The sequence below is a fragment of the Lampetra planeri genome, chromosome 5 (assembly GCF_965212315.1).
Source record: "Lampetra planeri chromosome 5, kcLamPlan1.2.h2, whole genome shotgun sequence".
NCBI classification, from domain to species: domain Eukaryota; kingdom Metazoa; phylum Chordata; class Hyperoartia; order Petromyzontiformes; family Petromyzontidae; genus Lampetra; species Lampetra planeri.
In genome coordinates, this window is record NC_136111.1 from 3,543,907 (window position 1) to 3,568,932 (window position 25,026).

Below are 25,026 nucleotides of genomic sequence, written 5' to 3' on the forward strand. Positions count from 1 at the left end.
CCTGGTAGGCCTTCATTCTCACTGCACCATGAACATTCAAGATTCTCTAGATTTGTTTTCTTGCTCCACGGCCAGAGGTGGCGGCGGTGCTGCTTTTGCAGATTGTGAGGCATTAGCTTGCGCGCCATCTGCATTTGCAGCCTGAAGCGTGTGTTTTTGCTGATGCACGGCATGACGTCCACAGCGGAGAAGGTGCCTCGGCGCACGGCACCCATAATGAAAAGGGCACATTGGTCTGCAAACACAGGGTGGGGTGTGGGGCTCGTTATGGAAATTCACTGAACGGAACAGGTTGTAGTCTCCTGTGGACTGCTCGATGAATCTGGTCACATGAGCAGGAGCGGGGGCGGTCAGTTATGAGCCCTGCAATCACGTGACCAGGAACGAACTCTGGATTCAAGAATGTGAGATTGCGATACAAAAAAAATAAATGCTAAATTACAGCACCATGGAAATGTGGCTTGGAAGCCAGGATGCAGCAAAGGAGATAGGACACACCTACAGAGAGGCAGGGCAGACAAAGAAGAGCATTGACAATAGGGACATTGAGACGTGGTGGAGTGGTGGTATGGCGGTTAGCGCCTGAACTGGTGACCTGGGTTTGATTCCCGGCCATGGCTAACATCAGTGGTGAGTGATGTCTGCAGGCTCTCGTGTGGACGATCTGCACTTATGACTGACAGCGGCATGAGGAGGCCTTCATCCAAAGGGCTATTCTGGAGACGGGGCAACATTGAGATGGGAAAGCACTGAGATAGGACGGCAAAGAGGGGGGTGCCACGGTGTCGAGATGTTAATTACCTGGCCTGGTATACAGGAGGTCACGTGTTCGATTCCCACTGACACCTGTATATTTGGAATTTGCACGTCTCTCTCCCCATGGTCGCGTGGATTTTTCTCCGGGTCCTCCGGTTTTCCCCTCTACATTTAAAAACATGCATTTAGAGTATGTGGCTGCGATACATTTGCACATGATAAGCCATTTAATTAGGCTATCACTTGTGGCCAGGTCGCTTCCGAAAAAATACATAGACAGCTCAGTGGGTCTTACCTGGCAGTTTAGTTTTAGTTTATGAGACAGAACAGACATTGAGATCATAAATACAGGCCCCAGGGGGATGGCTCAAGTTGTGACAGAGAAGAGCTACTCATTAAACACACACGCAGATCGGCCAACATAATATCGTCAGACCAGGTCACGGTGGCCAAGTGTTTGTGGCTCTGGGTGGAATGTCACAACTGGGTAATTGCTTTCATGCCTGACGCATTACCCACAGTGTGCGAAGCAAATTGCATTAGAGGTACGTCGCCAGGGTCTGTGTTCAGCCTACCTAGCTCTACCCCCCCCCAGCTCTCCAAACTCCCTGTCACCCACCCACTCACTCTCCCCGTCTCGTCCATGCATGAACGACGGAGCAAGCGAACGGTGGGACCGATTCCCCAGGCAGCCTGTCGACGCAGGAGAGAGAGAGAACCCTTCCGTGAGCGGCAGGCTCTGAGAGAGAGAGAGAGGCCATGCCAGCAGTCAAATTGTGAAAAAAAACACAAAGGCCCCGTAATGAAATGGGGAGGGAGTATGCGAGCGGGGGAGTGGGGGGGGGCAGCATGGATGGAGGGTAGTGTAAGTGGGTTTTTTTTGTTATTACATTTATTTATATAAATCACAATTGCTGAGCAGAGGCCTAAAATGTCAAGCGGCTCGCAAGCAAATAGCACACACTATTGAAAGAATGAGAAACGAAGGGTTGATATGTTTCATGAATTAAACAAGGGGGGTTATGAGATCTTGGGGGGGGGGGGGGGAGACACGGTTGTGAGGGGAGTTCCACAGTTGAGCAGTGTGACGGAAAGCAACGGAAAGAGGACGTGTGTTGACCTGCACTCGTGCGGTGGGTGAGTCGGTGAGTGAGCGAGCGAGCGAGTGGGGAGCGGTAGTGGAGTGGTTACGAACCCGGCGACTCGGGTTCGATTCCCGCTCACGGCCAACACCAGTGACGATTATCTGAATCGGTCCTGGGCCTCTCCTAGGTCGACTCAGCCTTAAATGAGTAACTGGTGCGATTGTAAACATCGCCACTGGCGAGACAAAGGCGGCCGGGCGTGGTGCTGGCCACCCACCCCCTCGTGAGCTGTCCCGGCCTTCATAGGTGCTCTCTAACAGCACTTGTCTCAAGAGTATGTTAAGGCTATACAGGGAATCTTTGCCTTTGGGTGAGTGTGTCATCTTTACCTGCAGTACAGTGGTGGAACACAGTGCGAATGAGTCTAAACAGTCAGTCCGATCGACTGAATTCTCAACTTGGGTGGAGGATTCAAGGAGTGGAGCAAGTGGGAACTGAGACCATGTTAGCAGCGAGAGGAGGGTGTTGAGGAAGGGGGCGGTTGCAGTGATGGAGGTGGGTGTGTCTTCGTTGGTGGCGGTGGTGATGCAACAATGTAGGAATAGTTTCAAGATAGGAGGGTGGTTAGTATTTTTGGAATTATTTAAAGTAAAAGAATATCTATGATAATAGGTTTTTCTCCTTTTTTCTGGCAACACAACAGGTGTTAAGATTATCAGAGTGTGTTTTTTGTTTGCAGTCTGACCACAAGCATTGTGGTTAATGCAGACATGATTCCTTGTTAAAGGTTTCAGTTTGGTGTTTTAACATCTTAACACCTGTTTTGTTGCCACAAAAAAGGGTAAAAACCTCTTATCATATTTTGGTACTGGCAAAGGAGGTCACATGCAAAAAAGAAGATCTAATTTACCAAATCGGCAGACATTATCTCTTTATGTTTGTTTTGGCACTCACTTTGTAAATGGTTGTCAAAATAAACGATGCCCAATTTGACTTAGAACATTTGTCGTTTTCGTGAATTTATTTTTAATGAGACAAATTTTCTTGGAAGGATGGGGGATCAGTGGGCACAATGGTTAGTTGCCCTGCACTGTGAACGCGGTCAGGCGAGTTCAATTCCCAGTAGTGGCTAAAATCAGGGGGCACTCGATATCTGAGCTGGTCCTTGGCTTCCCCATTATCAACCCGCACTGACCAAATTGGTGAAATGTAGTCCCGCAGTAGATGGACAAAGGGATACACATTGTTATCAGATTCATTATATTTACTTATTTATACTGGAGGAATACAATGCGATATAAAGCTCTTTTTCGCAGATGTCCAGTAAGGGCACAGGGTAAGAACGTAACAACAAACAGTACAAAACATGATAATAGTGCAAAGTACAAGAAAGGAAAAAAAAGATTTGAAGCTTTCGTGACTGCAAAGTCATGTAGGTGAAAAATAATAAAATAAAATAGTAATAAATGAAAATAACTAAATTAAATCACGACGTTTCGGAGGCAACACAAGTCTCCGTCTTCAGGTGGGACCGTCACAGCCAATCTCTTGATACGGTAAATTTGGCTGTGATTGTCCCACCTGAAGACGGAGACTTGTGTTGCCTCCGAAACGTCGTGATTTAATTTAGTTATTTTCATTTATTTTTATTTTATTTTATTATAATATTTTTTACCTACGTGACTTTACCGAAAAAACCTAAGAGTAAGGTAAAAAAGTCACCCAAACATACACAAATGTAACTAAACCATCCCCATCCTACGAGGCAAAGCCCACTGAGGTATGAACTTATTTTCCAGAAGCGACCTGGCCACAGGGGTCAGCATTTATTGTCTGACCTTTCAGCCTAAATGTTGGGGGGGGGCAGCTGATCCTTCCAAATTCCACAGCATCCTGCAATCCCCATCACGGCGGTGGTGGTGGTAGTGGTGACGATGTTGGTATTTGTCCTGGTGGAGTGCATTCTGGGTTGACATGTTTTGGGTCTGTTGCGTCAAAGCCTGGCACCCGCGGAACACGCGGTAATTCGTCCGGGCACTCGTTCGCCCCGTTACCAATTGTCTCTCGCTCTCTCCTTTTCAGAATTGGCGATGGCACTTTTGAAATTTAATTTGCTTCTCGAAATTGTATCTGCGTGTGCCAAGGTATCTTTTGTGACGCTACGGCAGCTGTGTTTTATTATTTTACAGACAAAGAGGTTTTCATTTTAAGATATGAACTCCAGCTCGGTCTTTGCACATATGCCCGCATCATGCCGCATTTATTCTTAATGTGCCAGGCGAGCTTAGTTTTTATCTACTCTCCACATGGTAAGAAGTCAAGTCCTTTTTATTGTACAGAATGTCCCAAGATCAACACGAGTCATATTTAAATAGTGGGCCTACCAATATCATGAGTAGGCATGATTTACCGTCCTTGTAATTTATTTGAATGTCAGAGCACAACTTAACTTTAGTTTTATGGTTCACACACGATGTAGCTTATGAGAAAGTTAACCTGGGGGTTTAACTCAGCTGATTTTGCTTTTGTTCAATTGTCATATTCATTGTGAACAATCCATCTTTGCATCGCGTAGGAATGTATAACTGATCTCGTAGGGTTTTCGCAGCCAAATATTACAATTCACAATGAAATTTTGGCTTGGGCCTCATCATAATCCAGCCAAATTTATGTCGGAAGACCCTCCACCACCCAGCATAGCCAAACAAATGAAATGGTCACCTTTACAAGCATTTTAACACGCCGATATATTTTTTTTGATCCAGCTCACCGTCAAGTTCAAGAAGAACAATTCTCGCAACAAACAAGATCCGACTGTTACGCTTGTAATGACCCTCAGCATCTTGAGGACAAGATCCAGGAAGTCGGAATAAAATACTTGAAGTCAGAATAATTTAGACTTTGAGTCATCGACCCCGATAGTCAATAAATTATTGTTTACTTAAATAATTGAATAGGGAAACTCTGCTGTATTCATTCAGAGAGGTTGAGCAGTGGCATAACAGTGAGTGGACTGCACTATGAGCCCAGTGGCTTAAGTTGTAGTCCTGGCCACGGCTGACATCAGTGACGAGTGATATCTGAACGGGTCCTGAGTCGCCACGAAACCAACCTGGTGAAGTGTGGTCAACCCCCCATGATGAACACTGCATGGGAAGACCTTCATCCAGCAGTGGATTGACGAGGACCCATAGATTATACATTATTTTGTTAACTTAACCAGGAGAGATATTTTCTGTAAGTGAGACCTGATTACCCATAGTTTTACTGTAAGACACATTCACATTTTCAAGGTCGTCTGGGTTATGTTTTTCTTTCTCCACATGATGGGGTAATTTTGCAAATGACATGACGTGGTTTTGAACATCTGCATTACAGCTAATGGTGGACAGGTGTCTATTTGTGTTTGGTATGGCTTTGGCTGCAGTATTCCGTTGGCATGGGTGAGCGGCAGAATTGGTGTGGGTGTTGTTGCAGTTCTGAGAGATGTTGACAGATGGGTATGGGTGGGTGTGCGTGTTTTATTATACGTAGGAGATGCACGTGCGCGTGTGCGCGCGTACATTTGCGCGTGGCAAGCGGTGGCAGAACAGTCGGCGCACTGCTAACTACGCCTCGGATTAGCACGGTTGGCTACGTACGGCGCGAAAGAAGTTCAACACAAATACCGCGATAAAATCGTGGCGACCTCGGTTCAATTCCCGCTCGTGCACGCCAATGGAAAGCGGTACCTGTCAGCTGTCATTGCTTTCCCCTCGCGTCCGCCCAACTGCGGCGGCGGTGTGCGTGTGAACGTCCGGCAGCGGGGAGACAAAGGTGGCTGGCCGGATTAGATGGGTGTGGACGGGCGTGTGTGTCGCGTGGGCCGCGGTGCGGGACGGCGAGGGCGCGCGCGCCAGCATTACTCGATCCCCCGCATCCCACTCGCGCAAGCCTGTCATCGCTGGCACGCCGACAATGCGGCGACAGACGGAGCGGTGAGGACAGACAATGGGGAGCCCGCGCATATATGGCCGGGGTTCAATTAACGGACGGCCTGTCGCACGCCTCGCAAAGGAGCCAGTGCATCCCTTCCCGCCGTTTAATTTCTATCAAAGCCGTGTACAAACACTGACCGCGGGGCTGCCCTCCACTGTGCACGGCCTCCCTTCGCCCACGCACCAAATGCTTGCTCTTTTTTGTTGTTGTTGCCCATTTCCGCACAGCAGCACCCCCCCCCCTCTCTCTCTCTCTCTGTACCGTCAAGTGGAGGCCATAGCTGAGTTTAGCCTCTGGGATAAGTGAGTCACAGCCCCGGGGGCCTATATATATTAGAGGCGCCTGCTCTGCCCTGCTCGTTCGTCAACTGGGGAGGCCCGCGCTCGGTAACATTTATGGGCCCAGGGCCTCATGATTTACTTCATTCGGCCGCTGGGCAGTTGCTCTCACAACTGGGCACCGTCTCCCATGGGAAAAGCAGCCAGTAATTATCTCTAATGAAGAAAGGCACGGCCCAGCAGTTCTGGAGACCCAAAGCTTTTCTCAGGCCCGTGTAGTTCCAAAACAGGGCTGCCACCTTTTTTTTTTACCAGAACAGCAGGACCTGAAACACAAACTTAGAAGGGTGATAGGCCATGGCGGGGAGGCTGTGATTGCAGCTCTGATCTTGTGGAGGGCAGAGAAGGCACCCATGAGAGGTCTTGGTGGTGGCGTAACCTAAATGCTGCTAGCAGGTCGTGTGTGTAAGGGTAAAGTGTGGATAGGCTGAATGCCCTCTTGAGGGGCTCTATAGAGCTGCCTCTGGTGGAGGCCTTTCCACCAGCAGTGGCACGAGAGAGCAGTTGCAGAGCTGCACCTTTACCTTTTACATGATACTTTAGTGCCTGTTATTTAACAACTTGTGCCACCGCGCCTCACAATGTCGTGTTCCAGCAGGGATACACCCGCCACTCCTGGGTGCCACGGTGGGGAAATGTTCAAGTACCTCATCTGGTATACAGGAGGGCATGGGTTCGATCCCGACCCCGATGCCTGTATATTTTGAGTTTGCACGTCTCTCTCCCCGTGTTCGCGTGGATTTTTCTCCGGGTGCTCCGGTTTTTCTCTCCACATTTAGAATCAGCGTGCGTTTTGAGTATTTGGCTGCTGTACAATTTCCGCATGATGAGCCACTTCGTTGAGCTATCATTTGTGGCCAGGTCGCTTCTGAAAAAGAGTTATAGAGCTCAGTGGGCATTACCTGGTAAAATAAATAAGTATAACCTGTAAAAACAAAGTTTTTCACTATAAATCCTTTATATGTGTGGCAGCGAACTTAATATAAAGGATTTAAAAATATATTCGCCTGTGGAGGACGCGGGGATCGATCCCGCGACCTTTGGCATGGGAAGCGAGGGCGCTACCAACTGCGCTACTCCGCCACGGCTTGTGGAGGGGTTACGCTCTGGGCTCTTATACTGTGACGTTCAGCCAAAGCCAAGAATGAGTTCTATTTGAATATATGTAAAATAAAAAATTTTTGCCTAAAAAGTGTAAAATTTTTGGAATTTTTTTTTCACGAACATTAATTGTCTGTCACAACGAGTCTGTGTGGAAAATGTCAGCTCGATTGGATCACGGGAAGTGGGTTACAAAACGACCGAAAGATTTGCACGGTCGTAAGCAAGCAAGCACGCAAGCAAGCACGCAAGCAAGCAAGCATGCGAACTTAATATAAAGGATTTAAAAAGAAGTTTAGGAATGGACTCCTGCCCAGGGGACAGTCCCAACAATGGAGAGCAAAGACAAACATTTATTTTATCCATCTTGGCGGAATGCAGACATCATTTTCACAGCTACTGCGTCTGCTTAGGTTTGAACTTCTTTGCACAGGTTGGGACGGGAGCAGTTGCGAAAGTCTTGGGCATCAGTTATTCTTCTGTAGGTCGTTTGCAACAAGAGCCAGATGGAATCAGGTTAGCAGACTTCACTTCTCATCTGATGTGAAAGCTGCGGCGGCGTTGTAAACGCATCCGTCGTGCGACGTCCACGTCTCCTCCCTTGACGTCGTTAATCTTCCTTCGGGAAAAATGTCCCGAAGCAGAAGAGTCGTGCTGGATACAGACGGTCGGTCAACATTTGCGACTGTGATTTGTAACCTGGGTACTTACTTGCCCGTGTGGTATCGATAGTTCAACGTTCATGTGCCGTTTTATTGAAGGACTTCTGCTGTTGTGGTCTTATCTTGGTGTGGTCTGGGACTTGCTTGTTGTTTGTGCTGCTTTGGCCAAGATTGATAAATCGGACTAGGCTCTGGTGTGGACCAATCAGTTTCAAAGACAATGCACATACTGTCAGAGCATGTCTTTTTGTTTGCATGTTCACCACAAATATATGTGGTTAATGCAGACATGATTCCTTGCAAAGGTTTCATTTTGGTGTTTTAACATCTTTACACAACTGTTTTGATTTAAAGCTTTCGTGACTGCAGGGATTCGTATTCTTGGTTCTTTCGGTAAAGTCACGTAGAAGGGAAATAATAAAATAATATAAATATAAAACAAAAAAATTCTCACGACGTTTCGACTGCAACACAAGCAATCATCATCAGGTGTGAAATCCACAGCAAGAAATTTAGAAAAAACAGTTTCATTGCCAGAAAGGGGGAAAACCCGATTATCATACAAGGAAAGTGTCTCGGTCTCCTGTGTCCGAGAATTAAAATCGGCGACCACATCCCTCAAATTGCAGAAGCGGTCCGTGGGGTATCGCACAAGCCCACGTGGTGTCACCGGGACGTCGAGAGAGAAAGATGATGCTACAATCTGTAAGCGGCCAGAGCTGTTTTCCGTTTCTAATTCCAATGTCTGGCCGCCAGTGCACGCCACAGGTCACTCTTAATTACAGGTCTCATGCGCAAAAAGGATAATCGTTTTCTACCAGCAACCTCCTCCTCCGTGCAAACTAATTCGGGTGACGTAAAAGTCGCAGGGACTGCGCCCGCTGAGCGTTTTTCTGTTGACGCGTCGACGCACGCTGCTTGCTGTCGGTGCACGCTGCTTGCTGTCGGTGCGCGCTGCTTGCTGTCGGTGCGCGCTGCTTGCTGTCGGTGCGCGCTGCTTGCTGTCGACGCACGCTGCTTGCTGTCGACGCACGCTGCTTGCTGTCGGTGCACGCTGCTTGCTGTCGGTGCGCGCTGCTTGCTGTCGGTGCGCGCTGCTTGCTGTCGGTGCGCGCTGCTTGCTGTCGACGCACGCTGCTTGCTGTCGGTGCGCGCTGCTTGCTGTCGGTGCGCGCTGCTTGCTGTCGGTGCGCGCTGCTTGCTGTCGGTGCGCGCTGCTTGCTGTCGGTGCGCGCTGCTTGCTGTCGGTGCGCGCTGCTTGCTGTCGACGCACGCTGCTTGCTGTCGACGCACGCTGCTTGCTGTCGGTGCACGCTGCTTGCTGTCGGTGCGCGCTGCTTGCTGTCGGTGCGCGCTGCTTGCTGTCGGTGCGCGCTGCTTGCTGTCGACGCACGCTGCTTGTTGTCGGTGCGCGCTGCTTGCTGTCGGTGCGCGCTGCTTGCTGTCGGTGCGCGCTGCTTGCTGTCGGTGCGCGCTGCTTGCTGTCGGTGCGCGCTGCTTGCTGTCGGTGCGCGCTGCTTGCTGTCAGTGCACGCTGCTTGCTGTCGGCGCGCTGCCGGCCGTGGCGGCACGAATCGGAAAAATGCGGAACGTTGATGGAGAAAACGTGGAACGGGAACACCGAAGGGGCGTTCTCGTGGTGGCACTGAGCGACGACGGGAGGAGGATGAGGAGGGAGTACTTGGAGCAGAGAAACCAACGTCAAATCTTAAGATGAAATCACGAATTTTAGATGTGGGTTTTGTGGGGCTTGGGTAGGGCACATCACTGTAAGGGATGATGGCCGACGGACGGGACTGGTGATGGGATTGTATCCAAGGGTGATAATGCCCCCCAAGAGGACCACTACCTTGGAGATGGAGTAATGAGACACCGTTATTTTGGATTTTGGGGTTAGACAGAGGCAAGAGTATGGATTACTCGCATAAGATAGTGCATTTAACATCCATTTTACAACAGATGGTGCATTTGTTGTTGTTGTAGTAATAGTTGCAGAAGTTTCTGGGCGGCCGTGGGATTTGAACAGTCAACTCTCGGTGGGCAATGACTCAGCAAAGCGAGCTTGCAGGCATTCTTTTACCGCCTTGCCTTTAATGTGCGTCTATAAAACATGATTGATGAGTGAAGTGGCCGGGTAGCTCAGAGGTCTCGTAATGTGCGCATCGAAGGACTGAGCCAGCCACCGGTCAGATCCACTCGTGATTAAACCGAGTTCTCAAACTGAGCGGTACATTTGTCGCTGCCGGGCCAAGTCACCAACGACTGCACACGCAAAAAAGCAAATCTATTGCAGCCCTTTGTCCACTGCTGGATGAATGCCTCTCCGTGCCACGTCGGTCGTGGGGGTTGTTGTACCGTACTTCACCGAGTTGGTCAGTGCAGGTTGGTAAGGCCTATGATCAGAAAATCTGTCGATACATGCATCTGTGTATGTATTGCTCTCAGGGTGGTAGTGCAGTGGTTAGCGGCCCGGGTTCGATTCCCACTCGCGACCAATTTACAGTGGCGAACATTTGTACCAGTCCTGGGCATCCTCTCGGTCGACTCAGCCTGAAATGAGTACCCCCGTGTTGTGAGCGCAAACGTCGGCACTGGGTGAGACAAAGGCAGACGGGGCGTGGTGTTTGGCCACCCAACGCCCCCTCTTGTGCCGTGCCGGCCTTCATAGGTCGCTGCTGCTCGCGAACGGCACTTGCCCCAGCGGTCTCCTGAAGGCTTTACACGGGGTGGGCGTGGGCGGCGGGGGCTGATCTCCGTCTTTGTGTTTTTCATCCCCAGGGCCGGCGGTGCCGCTGACGAAGCGGCGGTGGCGGTCACGGCCGCGGGGCCGACGCGTGCGGGCCCGGATTGCCTGGCGAGGGGCCCCCGGCGCGAGGGCCCAGCGGGCGGGGCCCTGGAGAGGCGCGTGGACGAGCTGGAGAAGGTGAGCGGGGACCCCCCCCCCACCCCCGTCGCTCCTCGTAAAACGATGACACTTTTATTTGACCAGGTAAGGTCCCGCTGAGCTGTATCGTAGTTCTTTTTTTCAGATGCGACCTGGCTTTCACGAACGGCAGCTCAACGGAGCGGCTCATCGTCATGTGGAACTTTACAGCGGTCAAATCACTCTTAAGCGCGTGACGTTGGTTCTAAATGTGGAGGGGAAAACCCGGAGGACCCGGAGAAAAATCCACGCGACTATGGGGAGAGAGAGAGAGACACACGATCTCCAAATATATAGGCGTCAGGGTCGGGATCGAACCCACGACCTCCTGGTTATCAGGCGAGGTAGTTGACATCTCACTACCCTGCCGCCCGGCATCTCTCACTCGTTTTGTTCTCTCGCTCCCTCAACCCTCGCTCCGCTATCTCACCGTCGCAGTTTTTGACCGATTCGGTTTTGAATGTGGAGAGAGAAACACAAGGGACGTTCCACGCATTGCCTTGTTGATATGTGAAATCACCAATACGTCTTCATCATGATTGTCGTCATCAGCACATCATCATCACCATTATCATCATTATCATCACCACTGCTGCCATCATCACTATCACTACCACTATCACCATCATCATGATAATCAACACTACCACCACTCATCAAAGCATAATTGCATGCCTTGAAAAGCCAGGTGTGTGCGTATTGTTGAATGCTTATACCTAGCTCCGTGAGTCACGAGTCATTTGTTTTGCATTCATTAAAGCCCCCTTCAAGTTCAGTAAATCGGCGCAGCGCTAAACCACATCACCTGCCGATCTCAGTCTTAACCGGACACGTGCCGTAGTGAAAGGAGGAACAAAAAAAAAATCTACGCCTCAGCATCGGCAAACATTTGTTTTCCAATGCGCGCGCTCGCACAGCGTGTAAATTGAGCCATCAACAATGTTCACGCGGCAAGGGATACGGAGAGGAAAAATAACTTTGCACGCATTACGAGTGCTGACAGCTGATACGCATTTTACTTTGGTGGGGGCGGTGGCGGGGGGGGGGCAGGGAAATAGGGGTCCCTGTTAAATGGGACTCGTAATGGGCCTGTGTTGAGCAGTGTAATAGAGTGACCCCGGCAGTGTTTGCTGGGTAATGCTCGTGTGCTGCCAGAGATTAGGGGCTCGATCCCCCCCACGTCACGACGCGTGCAGGTGCTGGGCCCTCGTGTGCGGATGCTGTTTCGGCTTACCGCGTAGAAGAGAAGCAAGAGGTCCCGTCACAGCTCTTTAATGGCAACCACGGCGTTTATGAGAAAGAGGTGTGAATGCGTTAATTGACCTATTCAACGCGACGCTCAGGGGGGCCGTGCGTTGTCACGAGAACATGTTAATGCTTTGACTGGCTAAGGTTGTTCAACCGATCTCCTTTTGTCTCGTAACCTTTTATACAATCATTTAAGTTGAACCTGCATGACAACATTCACTCATTCCTGCCGATGTAGGAGCCTGCACAGAGACGGATAACGCTGTCGATGTAATGCGCATATACAAGCTGGCCCAAAAGTCAGGACACACAGGGTTATTATAACACTGGCATGAAAACATTTTAATTGTTTTTTCTTCAAGGTGTCTTATTATTATTTATTGTTTTCATTGCCGTGGGGTCACCTCCAATCCATCGTTGACAACACTCGACCAAGAACCCTGAATTAATTGAGATAAAGCGTAATTGCCGAGCACCTTGAGCTGAGGAACTCTATGAATATAAGATAAGATTATACCTTTCGATTGAAAGCTTTCGTGACTGCAGGGATTCATGTTCTTGGTTCTTTCGGTAAAGTCACGTAGAAGGGAAATAATAAAATAATAAAAATAAAACATAATAAAATAAAATTTTCACGACGTTTCGGCCACAACACAAGCAGCCATCCTCAGGTGAAGAACAGGTCTGTCGGAAAGACAGCGTCTGAATGAACACCACGAAGCTTGGCAGCGTATATTTAAGCTAACCCAGCTTAAATATACGCTGTCAAGCTTGGTGGTGTTCATTCAGACCCTGTCTTTCCGACAATTAAATTACAGGATTACACCTGTAATTTAATTTAAAAAAGATAATTCATGCATGCATTAATGTTGACGGGAAGTCGGTGTGTGACAATGCTTTAAAGTAACTGACTTTCGCGCCACCCCGTATGAAGAGAAGTGGCATAGAGGTGGCGGGAAACTCAGGGGTTAGAAGGCTGCGGCAGGAAACCTTAGGGCCTGGGTTTTAATCTGGGTCTCAGACACCCATGATTAAAGTGGGTTCTCAAGTCCAGCGAGTCGATGGTTCCAGGCTGGTTAACATTGCCTGCACAAAACAAAATCAAAAAAACCCTCTTTCAAATTAAATTGGGATTTTCACTTCCATTTTTTTTTTTTACAAATATTCCAGTATGACAATTGTCCCTATATAGCGGATTTCATGGGATATTGTATCAGCGGCTATGAGGTCTCTTGAACAGAACTCATAAATATTTGTATTTTTTATTTCACTTCTGCAGGCCGTTTGCTAAGGCGGGGTGATACAGCGCCTTGCGAGCGTTCCGATTGGACGCTTCTTCTCCTGACATGACATCGATCATCCAATTGGCACACGTTTGGGAAAGAAAGGACAAAACAAGTGTGTGTATGTGGATATATATAGGTTATACATTTTAGAAGTACATTTGCAATATATATGCATTTCGGCATAACTGATAATATAATCGGTCATGTAGGGTTAATGGGCATGGGCGCAGACCTGCCTGTGTGGAAAGGTGCAGATTCAATCACATTTGGGTCACTGATAAATACATAGGGTGCAGTGGGATTTAAAGCAAAACACTACGATAAAATCTCTGTTTTTCATTACGTATGTTAGCTTTTTATTAAACTTTATTCTCTTGATAGTACTCCATCTCATTCGCTCTAGAAATAACAAAACAGCAACATTCAATTTTAAATAGCAGCACACATGGCCAACTCACGCGTAATGATTTGATTTTAAACTGAACGTAATGTCTGTTTGGGTAAGCGCCGTAGCAGAGAACCCATATCACGGTCTGCAGGTCATGGGTTCAGAGTTCACTCAGAGGTCAAGGAAACCCATCATCTCTCTGGGGTTGATAAAATATCCAACAATCTACTTTTGGTGCATGTAACGAATATAAAAACTAATGTCATGTATTTTCATAATTTTCAGATAAATACAAGAAAAATTATGTTCTTTATCAATCCTTCACAGGAATAAACCCCCCCCCCCCCATATCTCGCGGATCATGGGATCTGTTTGACCTCACTTCCATGCTGCTCAATGTGGTTGATAAAGCAGGGTAGGCCAGGAATCAAACTCAGGTCGCTTGGTTCGTAGTGCAGTGGTGAAACCCACCGTGGCACAAGCTTCCCCATTAACGTAAAGAACAATTCATATTCAAACAAAGGTCTCATTGGGATTTTTACCTCGTTATGAGTAACGGTCATCTGTCGGTCTATTTAATATTCAGCAAAACTTAAATCATTGAAAGCAGTAAGTGCAGTGATTTGGAGTTTGGGTGGTGGCTTTGCGCTCACCCTCTGCCGTGTCAGGGTGAGGTTTCTCTTTCGTCAGGCGAGCTTGGCTGGCATATTATATTAACTCGCTGGCATATTATCTTCATTTCTGGCATATTGTCTTCATTGCCAGCCCGGAGCCGTGGGTAAAAACTCCACTTTCTGGTTCAGACATCACTCGCCGCTGACATCAGTCGTGGCTGGGATTCAAATACCGCTTGCCACGTTCATGGGGCAGTGTGCTAACCACATCACATCGGCTGCTTTTAATCCAAAGGTTCTCGATTACATTGCCTGCAACTCAAGCAAACTATAACATTGGCAATATTTCATAATAAAATAACAGCAGTAAATAGATCATATTAGTCCCACTGAGCATGTTTTTTGTTTTAGTTACACTGCCGTACCTCTGTGATTCGGGTTTTTGCCAAAAGAAGCTCCCCGGCACTTGGGGCGAAACGTCGGACTTGCCCCCGAAGGACGCGTGCCCCACCCCGACGCGAACACGGGTGCCATTGGCATTGAGCCACGGAAACCTCTCGACGCTCTCGGCCAATGGAATTAGTTGTTTAAAAAAAGATGAATGTGGCTACAAAGGAGCTTTGATAAGTCAAGTTCAAAGGGAGCAACGTTATTGCCTCATATGTGTTCGTGTGCTTGTTTTCAGCAGCCAATTAGTGGGTGGACGAGCTGCGCTTAACCCCCCACGTGCACACCCATCTGTCCCAGCCACTCGGCGGACAAAGCACTTTTAGCGTAATGAGTGTCTGACGGAGGAGCCGACGCGTTCGCAACACTCCGGGCTCGTGTCCAGCGTTTGCCTCACGTCGGACGATCGGAAAGTCCGTCATTGGACATGGGCGGACGGAGCTGTAATGAAGGGCGGATGCCCGGTTAAAAGTGCACGTCGCTGTTTCCTAAAGGGGTAGATGGTCAGCGACAGATTCACTTCGTTTCTTACAAACGTTTGCGCGTCGACGGAAAAAAAAGGCAAATCTGGAGAGCAATTTGAGCAAATCTTCAGACGTCTGGAGAAATGCCACGCTCGCCACACACCTGGCACCTTTTGCCTGCCGCGCTAAAATAATCACGCGTGGCGAAGGCCCTTAGGTGGCAAGGAAGCGACGTGTTGCTGCGAGCAAGCATTTGCTGAGAGCAGGAGAGAGCGTTCTTCTGGGTGGCAATTAAAGCCTCGAAACAACAGTTAAGCAATCTTGATTTGAAGCTTTCGTGACTGCAGGAATCCATACTCTTTGGTTCTTTCGGTAAAGTCACGTAGGTAGAAAAATAATAGAGGATTGCTTGTGTTGCGATCGAAACGTCGTGATATATTATGTTTCTACCTACGTGACTTTGCTAACAGTGAAGCAAGTGTATTCCACTTTTAAAGAGGACTTTCGTTGAAAAAAGAATGCCTCCGTTAAGATCACGCGTTGCCGTCGCTGCTAGACGACAGATCCTTCAAACTCCCTTTGCGTCTGTGCGTGGGCGAAAGTGATCCCTTCACGCGAGCGCCAGGACCCCCGTTTCTCGCGGTGGGGATCTCGCCGCTTGTTGTGACCAGACGAAGCTTCATCGCCAAAACAAGCTTTGCATGCTGGGCGTACACGGGCATGTGAACACGACAAGTGCTGCGTTAAACTTCCAGCAGATAAGGGGGTGGGGGGGGGGGGATCAGAGCACCGTCGCAGCACGTTTTAAAAATGTTCTACAAGAAATAACAACAACCGTGTAATTTGAAAATACAAGGGGAAATACGCGTCTGGTTGGTAATTTTTGTTGTTATGTTTTTGTGCAAATGTTTTTTTCTGCAAGCACAACATGTACCACTACTACTACTACTATACGCGGTGGGAAGCAGGCATTTATGTGTGATTAGTTGAAGTTTCATCTTCTGGTTCTTTTGGTAAAGTCACGTAGAAGGGAAGTAATAAAATAATAGAAATAAAACATAATAAAATTATTCTCACGACGTTTCGGCCACAACGCAAGTAGCCGTCCTCAGGTGAAAACCAGGTCTGTCGATGCGTTGTGGCCGAAACGTCGTGAGAATAATTTTATTATGTTTTATTTTTATTATTTTATTACTTCCCTTCTACGTGACTTTACCGAAAGAACCAAGAAGATGAATCCCTGCAGTCACGAAAGCTTTAAATCGAAATTTAGTTGAAGTTTGCTGTGGAACATTGCGATGGTGTCGTGTCCCCGCGATCGGCCGACGTGTGCTCGCCCCGCTCGCTCGCTCACGTCGCCGTCACTCGGGGATGGCGATGCGGATGAGCAGCCAGTCGTTTTGCCGCCCGTTGCGGAAATTCGAGGTTCGTTCCCAGCGACCGCCCCGGTTAATACCGCGTGTGTGTTTGCCGAAAGCGCGGGCCATTGGCTGCACGGTGGAAGTACGAGAAGATCCCACGCTGCTGTTCGATAAAGAGCAGGGCCACGTGTGCCACCGTCACATGTTTTAGCCTTCTTCAAATTTTGAAAGATGACTTGCAAATTTCTTAATTGGGTAAAAGTCATACGGCAGCAGGACTATACTCTTCTGTGAGACAAAGCAACGTTGTGTGGCGATAACCTTGGGCTATAAGAATGGAACAAATGCCACGCGCATTTTGTTGCTTTTCACGATGGAGCAGATGACCCAGGCATTTATTGTCGCCGGTTCGTGTTTGGTTAAAACGAGCACGAGGAAAATAGCAGCAGTGGGAACAAAACGAGTACCTTACCCTTTTTTGAGTCAGGTATTCTCTTTGTGTGGTACGGGGGACAGAATGTTCTAGCTACAACAATTTATATTCAGACAGATGCCAAAGGAAGTGTTTGTTGATCATAGCATTTGTTACGGTTTACAAAGCGAGATTTTGTACGCGGGGCGTCGTTACAGTCGGGCAGGGAAGGCCTTGCGGCTCATTTAACTCGCGCAGTAATTCGGCCTTAATTGCTCATCGTTACGACGAAACAATATTTTACATTGACATTTTGAGATGCGGAGTTAAATAAAAAGCTGTTCTTTCATTTAAAGCCAAGGCCGAGCTTCTCGCCACTCAAACAGGGCTGGATTCGTCCCACGTTGGCCTGTCTCGGCCAATGATATAAATTCCCCATTCCTATGGCAGGGGCCATTCTTCCATAGCCCTGCCATTCTCCCATAGGACAATCATTGTTGACTTCCTAGAAAAACGCTACCCATTTTATTGACGCTGGAGGGCTAAAAGTTCTGATTTGACCCCCCCCCCCCCCGACCTTCTGACTGTCGGTTGGCAGCTCTAACCAGAGGGCTACTTTAATGTTAGCCATGGCCAGCAAAAAGACAAAGATTCCCCGTGTAGCCTTAATTGACTGTTGGGGCAAGTGCTGTTAGCGAGCACCTGTGAAGGTCGGCACTGTGGCACACGAGGGGGGTGGGTGGCCAGCACCACGCCCGGCCGCCTTTGTCTCTCCCTAGTAGCAATGTTTACACATTGCACCAGGTACTCATTTGAGGCTGAGTCGACCTAGGGGTGGCCCAGGACCGATTCAGATAATCAGTCACTGGTGTTGGCCGTGAGCGGGAATCGAACTCGGGTCGCGGGGTCGTAGCACAGCGCGCTAACCGTTACACTACCGCTGCCCACGCACACACACGCGTGTGTGCGTGCACACTCACATGTGTACGCACACACGGGCAGATACATTCTCAGTGTGCTTTGCGGGCCCAACACATTAACCCTCATCATTGTTATTATAATTTACTTTTTATGCATACAAATAAAAAACAAAAAACCTAGCGAATAAACCGAATGACCCAGGTGGAACAATGAATGCAATTAAACATCGACACCGTCGGCAAGAATGGGTTGAGCTGACGTTTAGCTCAGCTGAGCCCAGCACTGGGAGCGCTGTCATTTTTTCCCCCTCTTCCACCTCCCCGTGATTTCACCAAGAGCAACCTCTGAGCTCCCCCCCCCCTCACCCCCCACCGGTGTAGAAATGCTCAAGGGCTGAGCGTCTCATTTCTCGTTTCATCCTGACCGAGCGGAATTAGATCTCTGCGCTCGAGCGATCGGCCGGTGAGGTCACAGCGAGGTTGATGCACAAATCACAACCCCCCGGCGCGTGGTGCCGCTTGTGGCGGCGATTACGCACACCGATAAATCCGGGCGAACTTGGAGGTCGGTGCTTCGGTGGGTCGCACTGAGATCGTGTGCGCGAGACTCTTTTTTTATCCGCCCATTGCTGTTGCCGGCAAACGAAGTGGCATCTGTCGTCGGTGGCGGTTATGCAAGGAGGGTTCCTGGCCTCTTCCTCAATAGGTTGGCCTGCCTGTTAATAGCTTGGCATGTCCATAATTGTTTTGAGTGTTATTCACTCGTGTGCGCGAGCGTTTTTGATGTCGGAGGTAACCGGAGGTATCTGAGCCAGTTAGTCAGGGGTCACGTCAGCTCGGTTAACATCATGGCTGATACGATCTAATGCCCTGTAATGTAAATGCAGATTTAGATCTCTCTGAGACAGAGCCGAAGGCTGTTGTGAATATCGTCCGAAGCCGGAAACGCAACCCCACTGCGCACCATTAAAATACAATGCCGTGGTTGATAATCACAATGGCAATTAATTATGTTTGGTTTCAATTTGTTGTTGCGGCCTGTCAAATTAGCAGCGCTGGGGCGAGTTGCACGGTGAAAACAAAAGCACATCGCACGGAGCCGTGGTCAATCCCCCGGCTGGACAAGCTGCCGCCACCACCTCTCAACTATCGCGCGATGCAAATGACCCGCCTGTTGCCTACGCACACCTCGATCTCATTGCTACATCTTCCCTCTGCGCACGTCCTCTCGGAGGAAAGCGACGCGCTCGAATTCAATGAGGTCGGAATGAGGTGACGACACTCCGTTATTGGGGGCGAGGCGGTTGACACAGTGGTGAGCGACACTGTGCGATGAACCCGGTGACGTGATTAACACATTCCTGCGGAGGGAGCTGGTAGGAACGTTGGGTTGCTCGGTCAATGGCCAGGGTCAACGGCGGCGTGGTGTATTCCGCACAAGCCGGCGTGAGTCGGTTAAATCGTTGAGTTTTATAAGGGCACCACGGGGTGACCAGCCCCTCCCCACCCAGCCCCACCACTCCCACCCCCACTCAGCCCCACCCTCCCTTTTTGGATGCACGACGGACGGACGGACACAATACTCCCCTGTGGGCTGGTGGAACCAGGTGGTTCCTACCAGTAAAATTACTATTTCGCTTGTTTACCCAGGAAACCCTCACTGAGCCTCAAGGAGTGTCCTGCCAAGCGTTCACAGTGGGGCGTTATGTTGCTATGTGTAATCCTGATTGAGTGGTAATTTTTCAGAATGTAATGTTAGGCTATGATGAGTTACATTATATGGGGGGTGGGGGGGGTGATTTGGCTATGGGAGGAAACCGGAGAATCCGGAGCGAACCAATGCAGAGCAGGGGGAGAACATTCAAACTCTACACAGAGAGGCAATCGAGTCGAGAATTGAACCCATGCCCTTCTTGCTGCGAGCCTCACGTTTACCACTCTGCCACCCTACCACCCATGAGTTGAATTCTTTGCCACAGCTGACATCAGTGGGAAATTATATCTGAACCATTCGTACTGACCAGCATGGTAAAGTATGGCATACATCTCCATGACTGATATGATATGTGGGGAGGCATTTATTCAAGTAGATTGTCAACAGCATGAAAATTCGCATTTTATTAAAGCATTATTATCACCCAATTTTCACTGTATAATCATATTACCATTACTTACCATGACCTGGTTGATTAATATTTGTAATCAGTCGTCAGTGACTGATTACATTTCTAAAGTCATCCTCCTTAACAATGACCGTGGGAAGTGCCGTTGTGGCACTCAGCATTTGTCATTCACAGGCGCTGCGCAGCCACGAACTTGTGTGTGTGTGTGTGTGCGTGCGTGCGCGCGCACGCGCGAGATCGATTCCCCTTGTCCGTATAATCTGCGTGCCGCGCGATGATTTACGCCCGCGCCGTTTACGGGATGTGGCTCCTGGACCCCCTGCGCGACTCGGCGAGCCATCCTCTGGGCACATCCGTTCTGCCGTTGACCCCGAAGCCCCCCGTGGGCTGCTCCCGTTCACCCGTCGGTCCGTCCACACGAGGCGTGCCTTCGTCCCGTCGTCGATCAGTCGCGAGCGTCTCATTCCGTCCACACGCATCATCTCTCGCTGTCATCACCGTTCCGTCCCGGCTCTGTCTCTGTCGACTGCTGCATTGCCGGCCGCGCCTGTTTGACCGTGTCTCTTGAAGTGGCGGCTGGGTGACCGCCCCAGGTTTGCTGATGACACAGTCATTGTATAACGTCCAATGAGAATGAACTACTTGAAAACATGTTGAACTAACTATTAACCGACACTTTTTTTTTATTTTACCAGGTAAGGCCCACTGAGCGATACAGTTTTTTTTTCAAAAGTGACCTAACTATCACAAATTATAGTTGCAAGTATGTAATAAAAATAGGTCGCCATGTCGGGCTCAGGGAGAGAGATGGTAATGGCTTGGGGAGGTCTTCAACCAGCAGTAGATTTATCATGGCTGATGATGATGATGGTGGTGTCGGCATGCGAGTGTCTCCATTCTCAACTCAGCATGGCACGGTGCTCACCTCCATTGGGGAGCGTAAACCATTGGCAGAGATGTTGAGGTGATATTAATGGTCATCCATTCCTCTTCCTCCTCCTCCTCTCAGCTTTCTATTCTGACTTTTCCCTGTGTCTTTCCATCTGTCTGTCATTTTCATTAATTGTCTATACATCCTGAATTTAACCTCACACCTGTGTCTGTGTAAACATTCAAAATCTGCCTTAGGAACGTGGAATTTCCACTGCTCGCTCGGGTGGGCGGCGAACGGAGATGAGCACCGCACCCCCCTCCCTCTCCCCACCCGCGCTCGTAAGGGCAGGGAGCCCCGCCCCGCGTGAGCAGCACCTGCCTCCGGTGGACGGCGCTCAGAGGGGCAGCGTTGTCTCCGTGTGCGTGCGGTGCGTGGCCGTGTAGGAGCTGGCGCGCGAGCGGTACGAGAAGCAGCAGCTCGGGCAGCGGCTGGAGGAGACCGAGGACGTCGTGCGCAAGCTGCACGCCCAGATTGACCTTCTCCACCGGGTGAGGGAAGGGGCCACCCGGGCTGCGCTCCCCCCCAGCCCCCCCCCCCCCAGGCCCCCCCCACCCCCAGGCCCATTTATAAACGCGCCACGGCGTGCACCACCTGCGGTTCTTCACGGGCGCGAAAAGATCGGCACGCCGTCGGGCACGAGGAGGAAGCCGCGGCTTCAAGGGCTCTCCGAGACCTCCGGCCTTCACGCCAACGGCTGTTTATTTATTTTTGACAATTGATGTTAAGTGTCCGGGTCACGCGAGTGCCGCCGTGCCTCGACTGACGTTTGTGATGGGTTCCCCGCACGGCTGTCACTCCCCCCCCCCCCCTCGAGGCTCTCCCCGCCAGAGCCCCCCCCCCCTGCCCACCCCCCCAGCCTCCTTAACCTCAGCTGCAACAAGCGGTGGTCGTGAGCGACGGATCAGGCGTACCGCCGGGGAATCGGCAGCGGTGCTGCGGTTTGGGTCCTTTTATTTGTTTGTTAGACACAATCTTGCGGCCTGGATGGTTATTGGAAAATCGCGATTCGCAACAAAACCGACCGATTCTCATTCATTTATTCCCTCGATTCAATAGCAGTTGGTTAGGTGATCCGATCCGGCTTGATTTTGATTGGAGTTGATTTTAACCGTGGTATTTAAGGAGGTTATAAAACGGTATTTAGTTTGCTCATGGATTTTCAATTTCAGTCTGAATCCATTTTAAATTCTGAATTTTAAAGTACCTTAATCTACAATGTATTAGTAAGCATAACTAAAACACATGGTGTAACGTAAGCATATGAAATCAGTAAACATTACTAAATAATATTTTTTCTTCAAGTGCTGTGCTATAAGAGACTAGCGGATGACTGCCGGGACTGCATTTCCATGTAGTTCTCATTATGCTCAGAAACAGCACGGGATGGATTAATTCGCAAGATACCAAGTACCGGATTATGCGCGATTGGAATCGATTGTGTGAGACCCAATTACAGTAACGTGTGATCTTTGCAAGTGATGCGTAAAGTGTACAGTGAGGTGAGTTAGAGGGGAGGAAATCGCAAAGAAACGACAAAGTGAGACGGTAAAATTTCGACAAAGATAATTGGTTGCTGAATTGGCTCGAGATCTCGAATTTGTAAAAAAATAATCTCGGAGGGGGTGGGTGACTTGTTACATCGTAGTCATTTTTTTCCACTTACATATTCAAACTAATTTGGGTTGCAATGTTTAAAGTACGATTTACTATATCTGTATTGACTGCGATTGCTATTTATTTCCCACCTAATTACAATTTACTTACCATGTTCATATTTGGATGTTCCTTTGAAACATTTAGTGTAATCAAATACAATATTGTGTATTACTTAAAGCCGCCGAATGCATCTCGTAAGGTTTGAGCCGTTTCTCTGTACGAAAAACCAATATCATTTTTAAAAATATAATTGATCGGACATAATCCCATGCAACTATTTTGTTTGCAATCCGATTTTCATTCGGATCATTTCCGATTGTAGCAACGTCACAGCTGATCTCCCAAACCCTGCAGATCAGATTGGGTCAGAAAACCGTACAATTTCCGATTATGACCTCATCTGACGGACACCCCTCGTAATCAAACTGCCAAAGATAAGTACCGGTCATCCCTTATGATCAAGTCAGCGGCATAGTTATTGAGATGCCAGCAGCGGCAAGCAGTGGCAGCCGATGCATATAGATCATGCTGCAAAGCATACGATCGCTGCAGAGTGTTGTTGTTGTTGTTTCCAAGGTTACGTCAACCTCATTGTTAAATAGTCAACAAAAGACAAAGTGTGTGTCCTCTGCTCAATCGAGTGACTGGCTGGCTCTCATATCAGCGCCCATGGCCCTGAGCCAGGCGAGTAAATTCTAATATTCACGGAAGGGCCCATTCTACCCATGGGGATGGCCTCTTGTTGGCTCAGCCACGAAGTGTTGCCGATTTTACCTACCGTGTGGACAGAGTAATGGACCTGAGGGGGATAATGCCACTTAAGTGGAAATTATTTGATTAATAATTTCGCGCTTGCCCCTTTGTACGCCATCTTGAAATACAAGGGGAAAACGTATGCCAAAATCTGTGTATTTATCTATACTGGAGGAATCTGATGAGCTAGAAAGCTATTTTTCACAGATGTCCAGTATTTTATCGATGTCCAGTAATGTATGTTGAACTTCCTTTGCACCGTACGTAGCCAACCGTGCTAATCGGAGGTGCGGGGGAAGGACAACAAACTAAATACAAAAATGCACTTGTAAAGAAATGAGTTTTCAATCTAGATTTAAAAGTGTACGCTTCAGTGGCTTCCTAATTAAATAGTGGGTACATGCTGAACACATTTCAAAGAGGGGCATTTATCTGCATATGCCCTTGCCTGCAGCTCTGTCTGTCACAGCACCATTCACTGCCTGCCACGAGGTTATGACTTTCCACCACGGAATGCCCTTTCATCCACCTCCAAATCGACACGGGGACTTCTCTCCTGTTTGAAAAGCTGTTTCTCGAACGGAAGCGTCGCTCGATTATCACTGATGCCATTGTTTTTCGCTCGGTTCGTCAGGATCTGGACGACCTGGAGGACGAAAACGAGCAGCTGAAGGAGGAGAACAAGACCCTGCTGCGTGTGGTGGGCCAGCTGACAAAGTGAGGTGTGGCGGCAGCATCGCGGTGGCGGAGGGGGTGGTGAGCTGCGCAGAAGCTCTCCCGCACAGCCGAGGCCGTCCTACGCAACTCACCGACCTCCTGCAAAAACTAGCGTTCGTAGCGAGACGAGAATCGCCCGCCCCCCCCCCCCCCCCCCGTTCATCTGCCGATCTAAAAGAAGTTTGGGGATTTTAAAAAATATATATGTTTGTTTTATTCCCCTTTTGTTTCTCACCCACTGGACCGCCGACACCGATGCTGGCGACGGCCGGTTGTGGTTCCCGCATTGAGCCAGGCCAGGGGGGGACGTCGCGGGAAGACGGTGTGACGTGCGTCGCTTCCTGAACCAGCCAGCGGTTTGGGGGAAAATAAAATGAATTTATCAATGTGGAGGGGGGGGGGGGGGGTGGGGGTGGGGGGGGGGAGGCGCTAGACGAATTTCAGGAGTGTTGGGGGGGGAGGTATGTTGCGGGCATGGTGGTTGCTTTGGGAAGCTAGAAGGTCAATTTTGCACATCTCCCATCGCCCCTTTCATGTCAGCCGACTGAGGATGCATATCGGGGGCCGGTCTTTTGTAAGGAAAGGCGGTGGTGGGGAGTGAGACTCTTGAGAATGCCTGAACGGTGCTCCTCCAAGGGAGGCTGGCGGCGCTGTGAAGAACGCTTGCGCACACGAGGACAGTGTCAACCTCTCTCTCACCTCGGCTGTCGATCGGACGTGGCCAGGGCGCGGAGACCCTTGGGAGTCGACGGAGAGTCCCTGAACCACAAAGGATGCGAGAAAGCGGAGACCGGGTGGGACTGTTGGAGAGTTACACACGTGTGCTTGCTTTTTCCAGCCACGCTGGCACAGGTGCGCGG

At 49.4% G+C, this 25,026-nt stretch overlaps 1 protein-coding gene across 2 annotated transcripts in view; it reads left to right on the forward strand.

Moving 5' to 3' along the window:
* The window catches only part of PAWR (pro-apoptotic WT1 regulator), a 130,987-nt gene extending 106,422 nt beyond the window's left edge, over positions 1–24,565 (forward strand). For both annotated transcript variants that reach the window (XM_078594134.1, XM_078594133.1), the window contains exons 5-7: positions 10,699–10,843; positions 21,424–21,528; positions 24,084–24,565. In XM_078594134.1, coding sequence (XP_078450260.1) covers positions 10,699–10,843; positions 21,424–21,528; positions 24,084–24,170 — 337 coding nt within the window. In that variant the 3' untranslated portion in view covers positions 24,171–24,565. The remainder of the gene's footprint in view (positions 1–10,698; positions 10,844–21,423; positions 21,529–24,083) is intronic.
* The last annotated feature ends 461 nt before the right edge of the window (positions 24,566–25,026 follow it).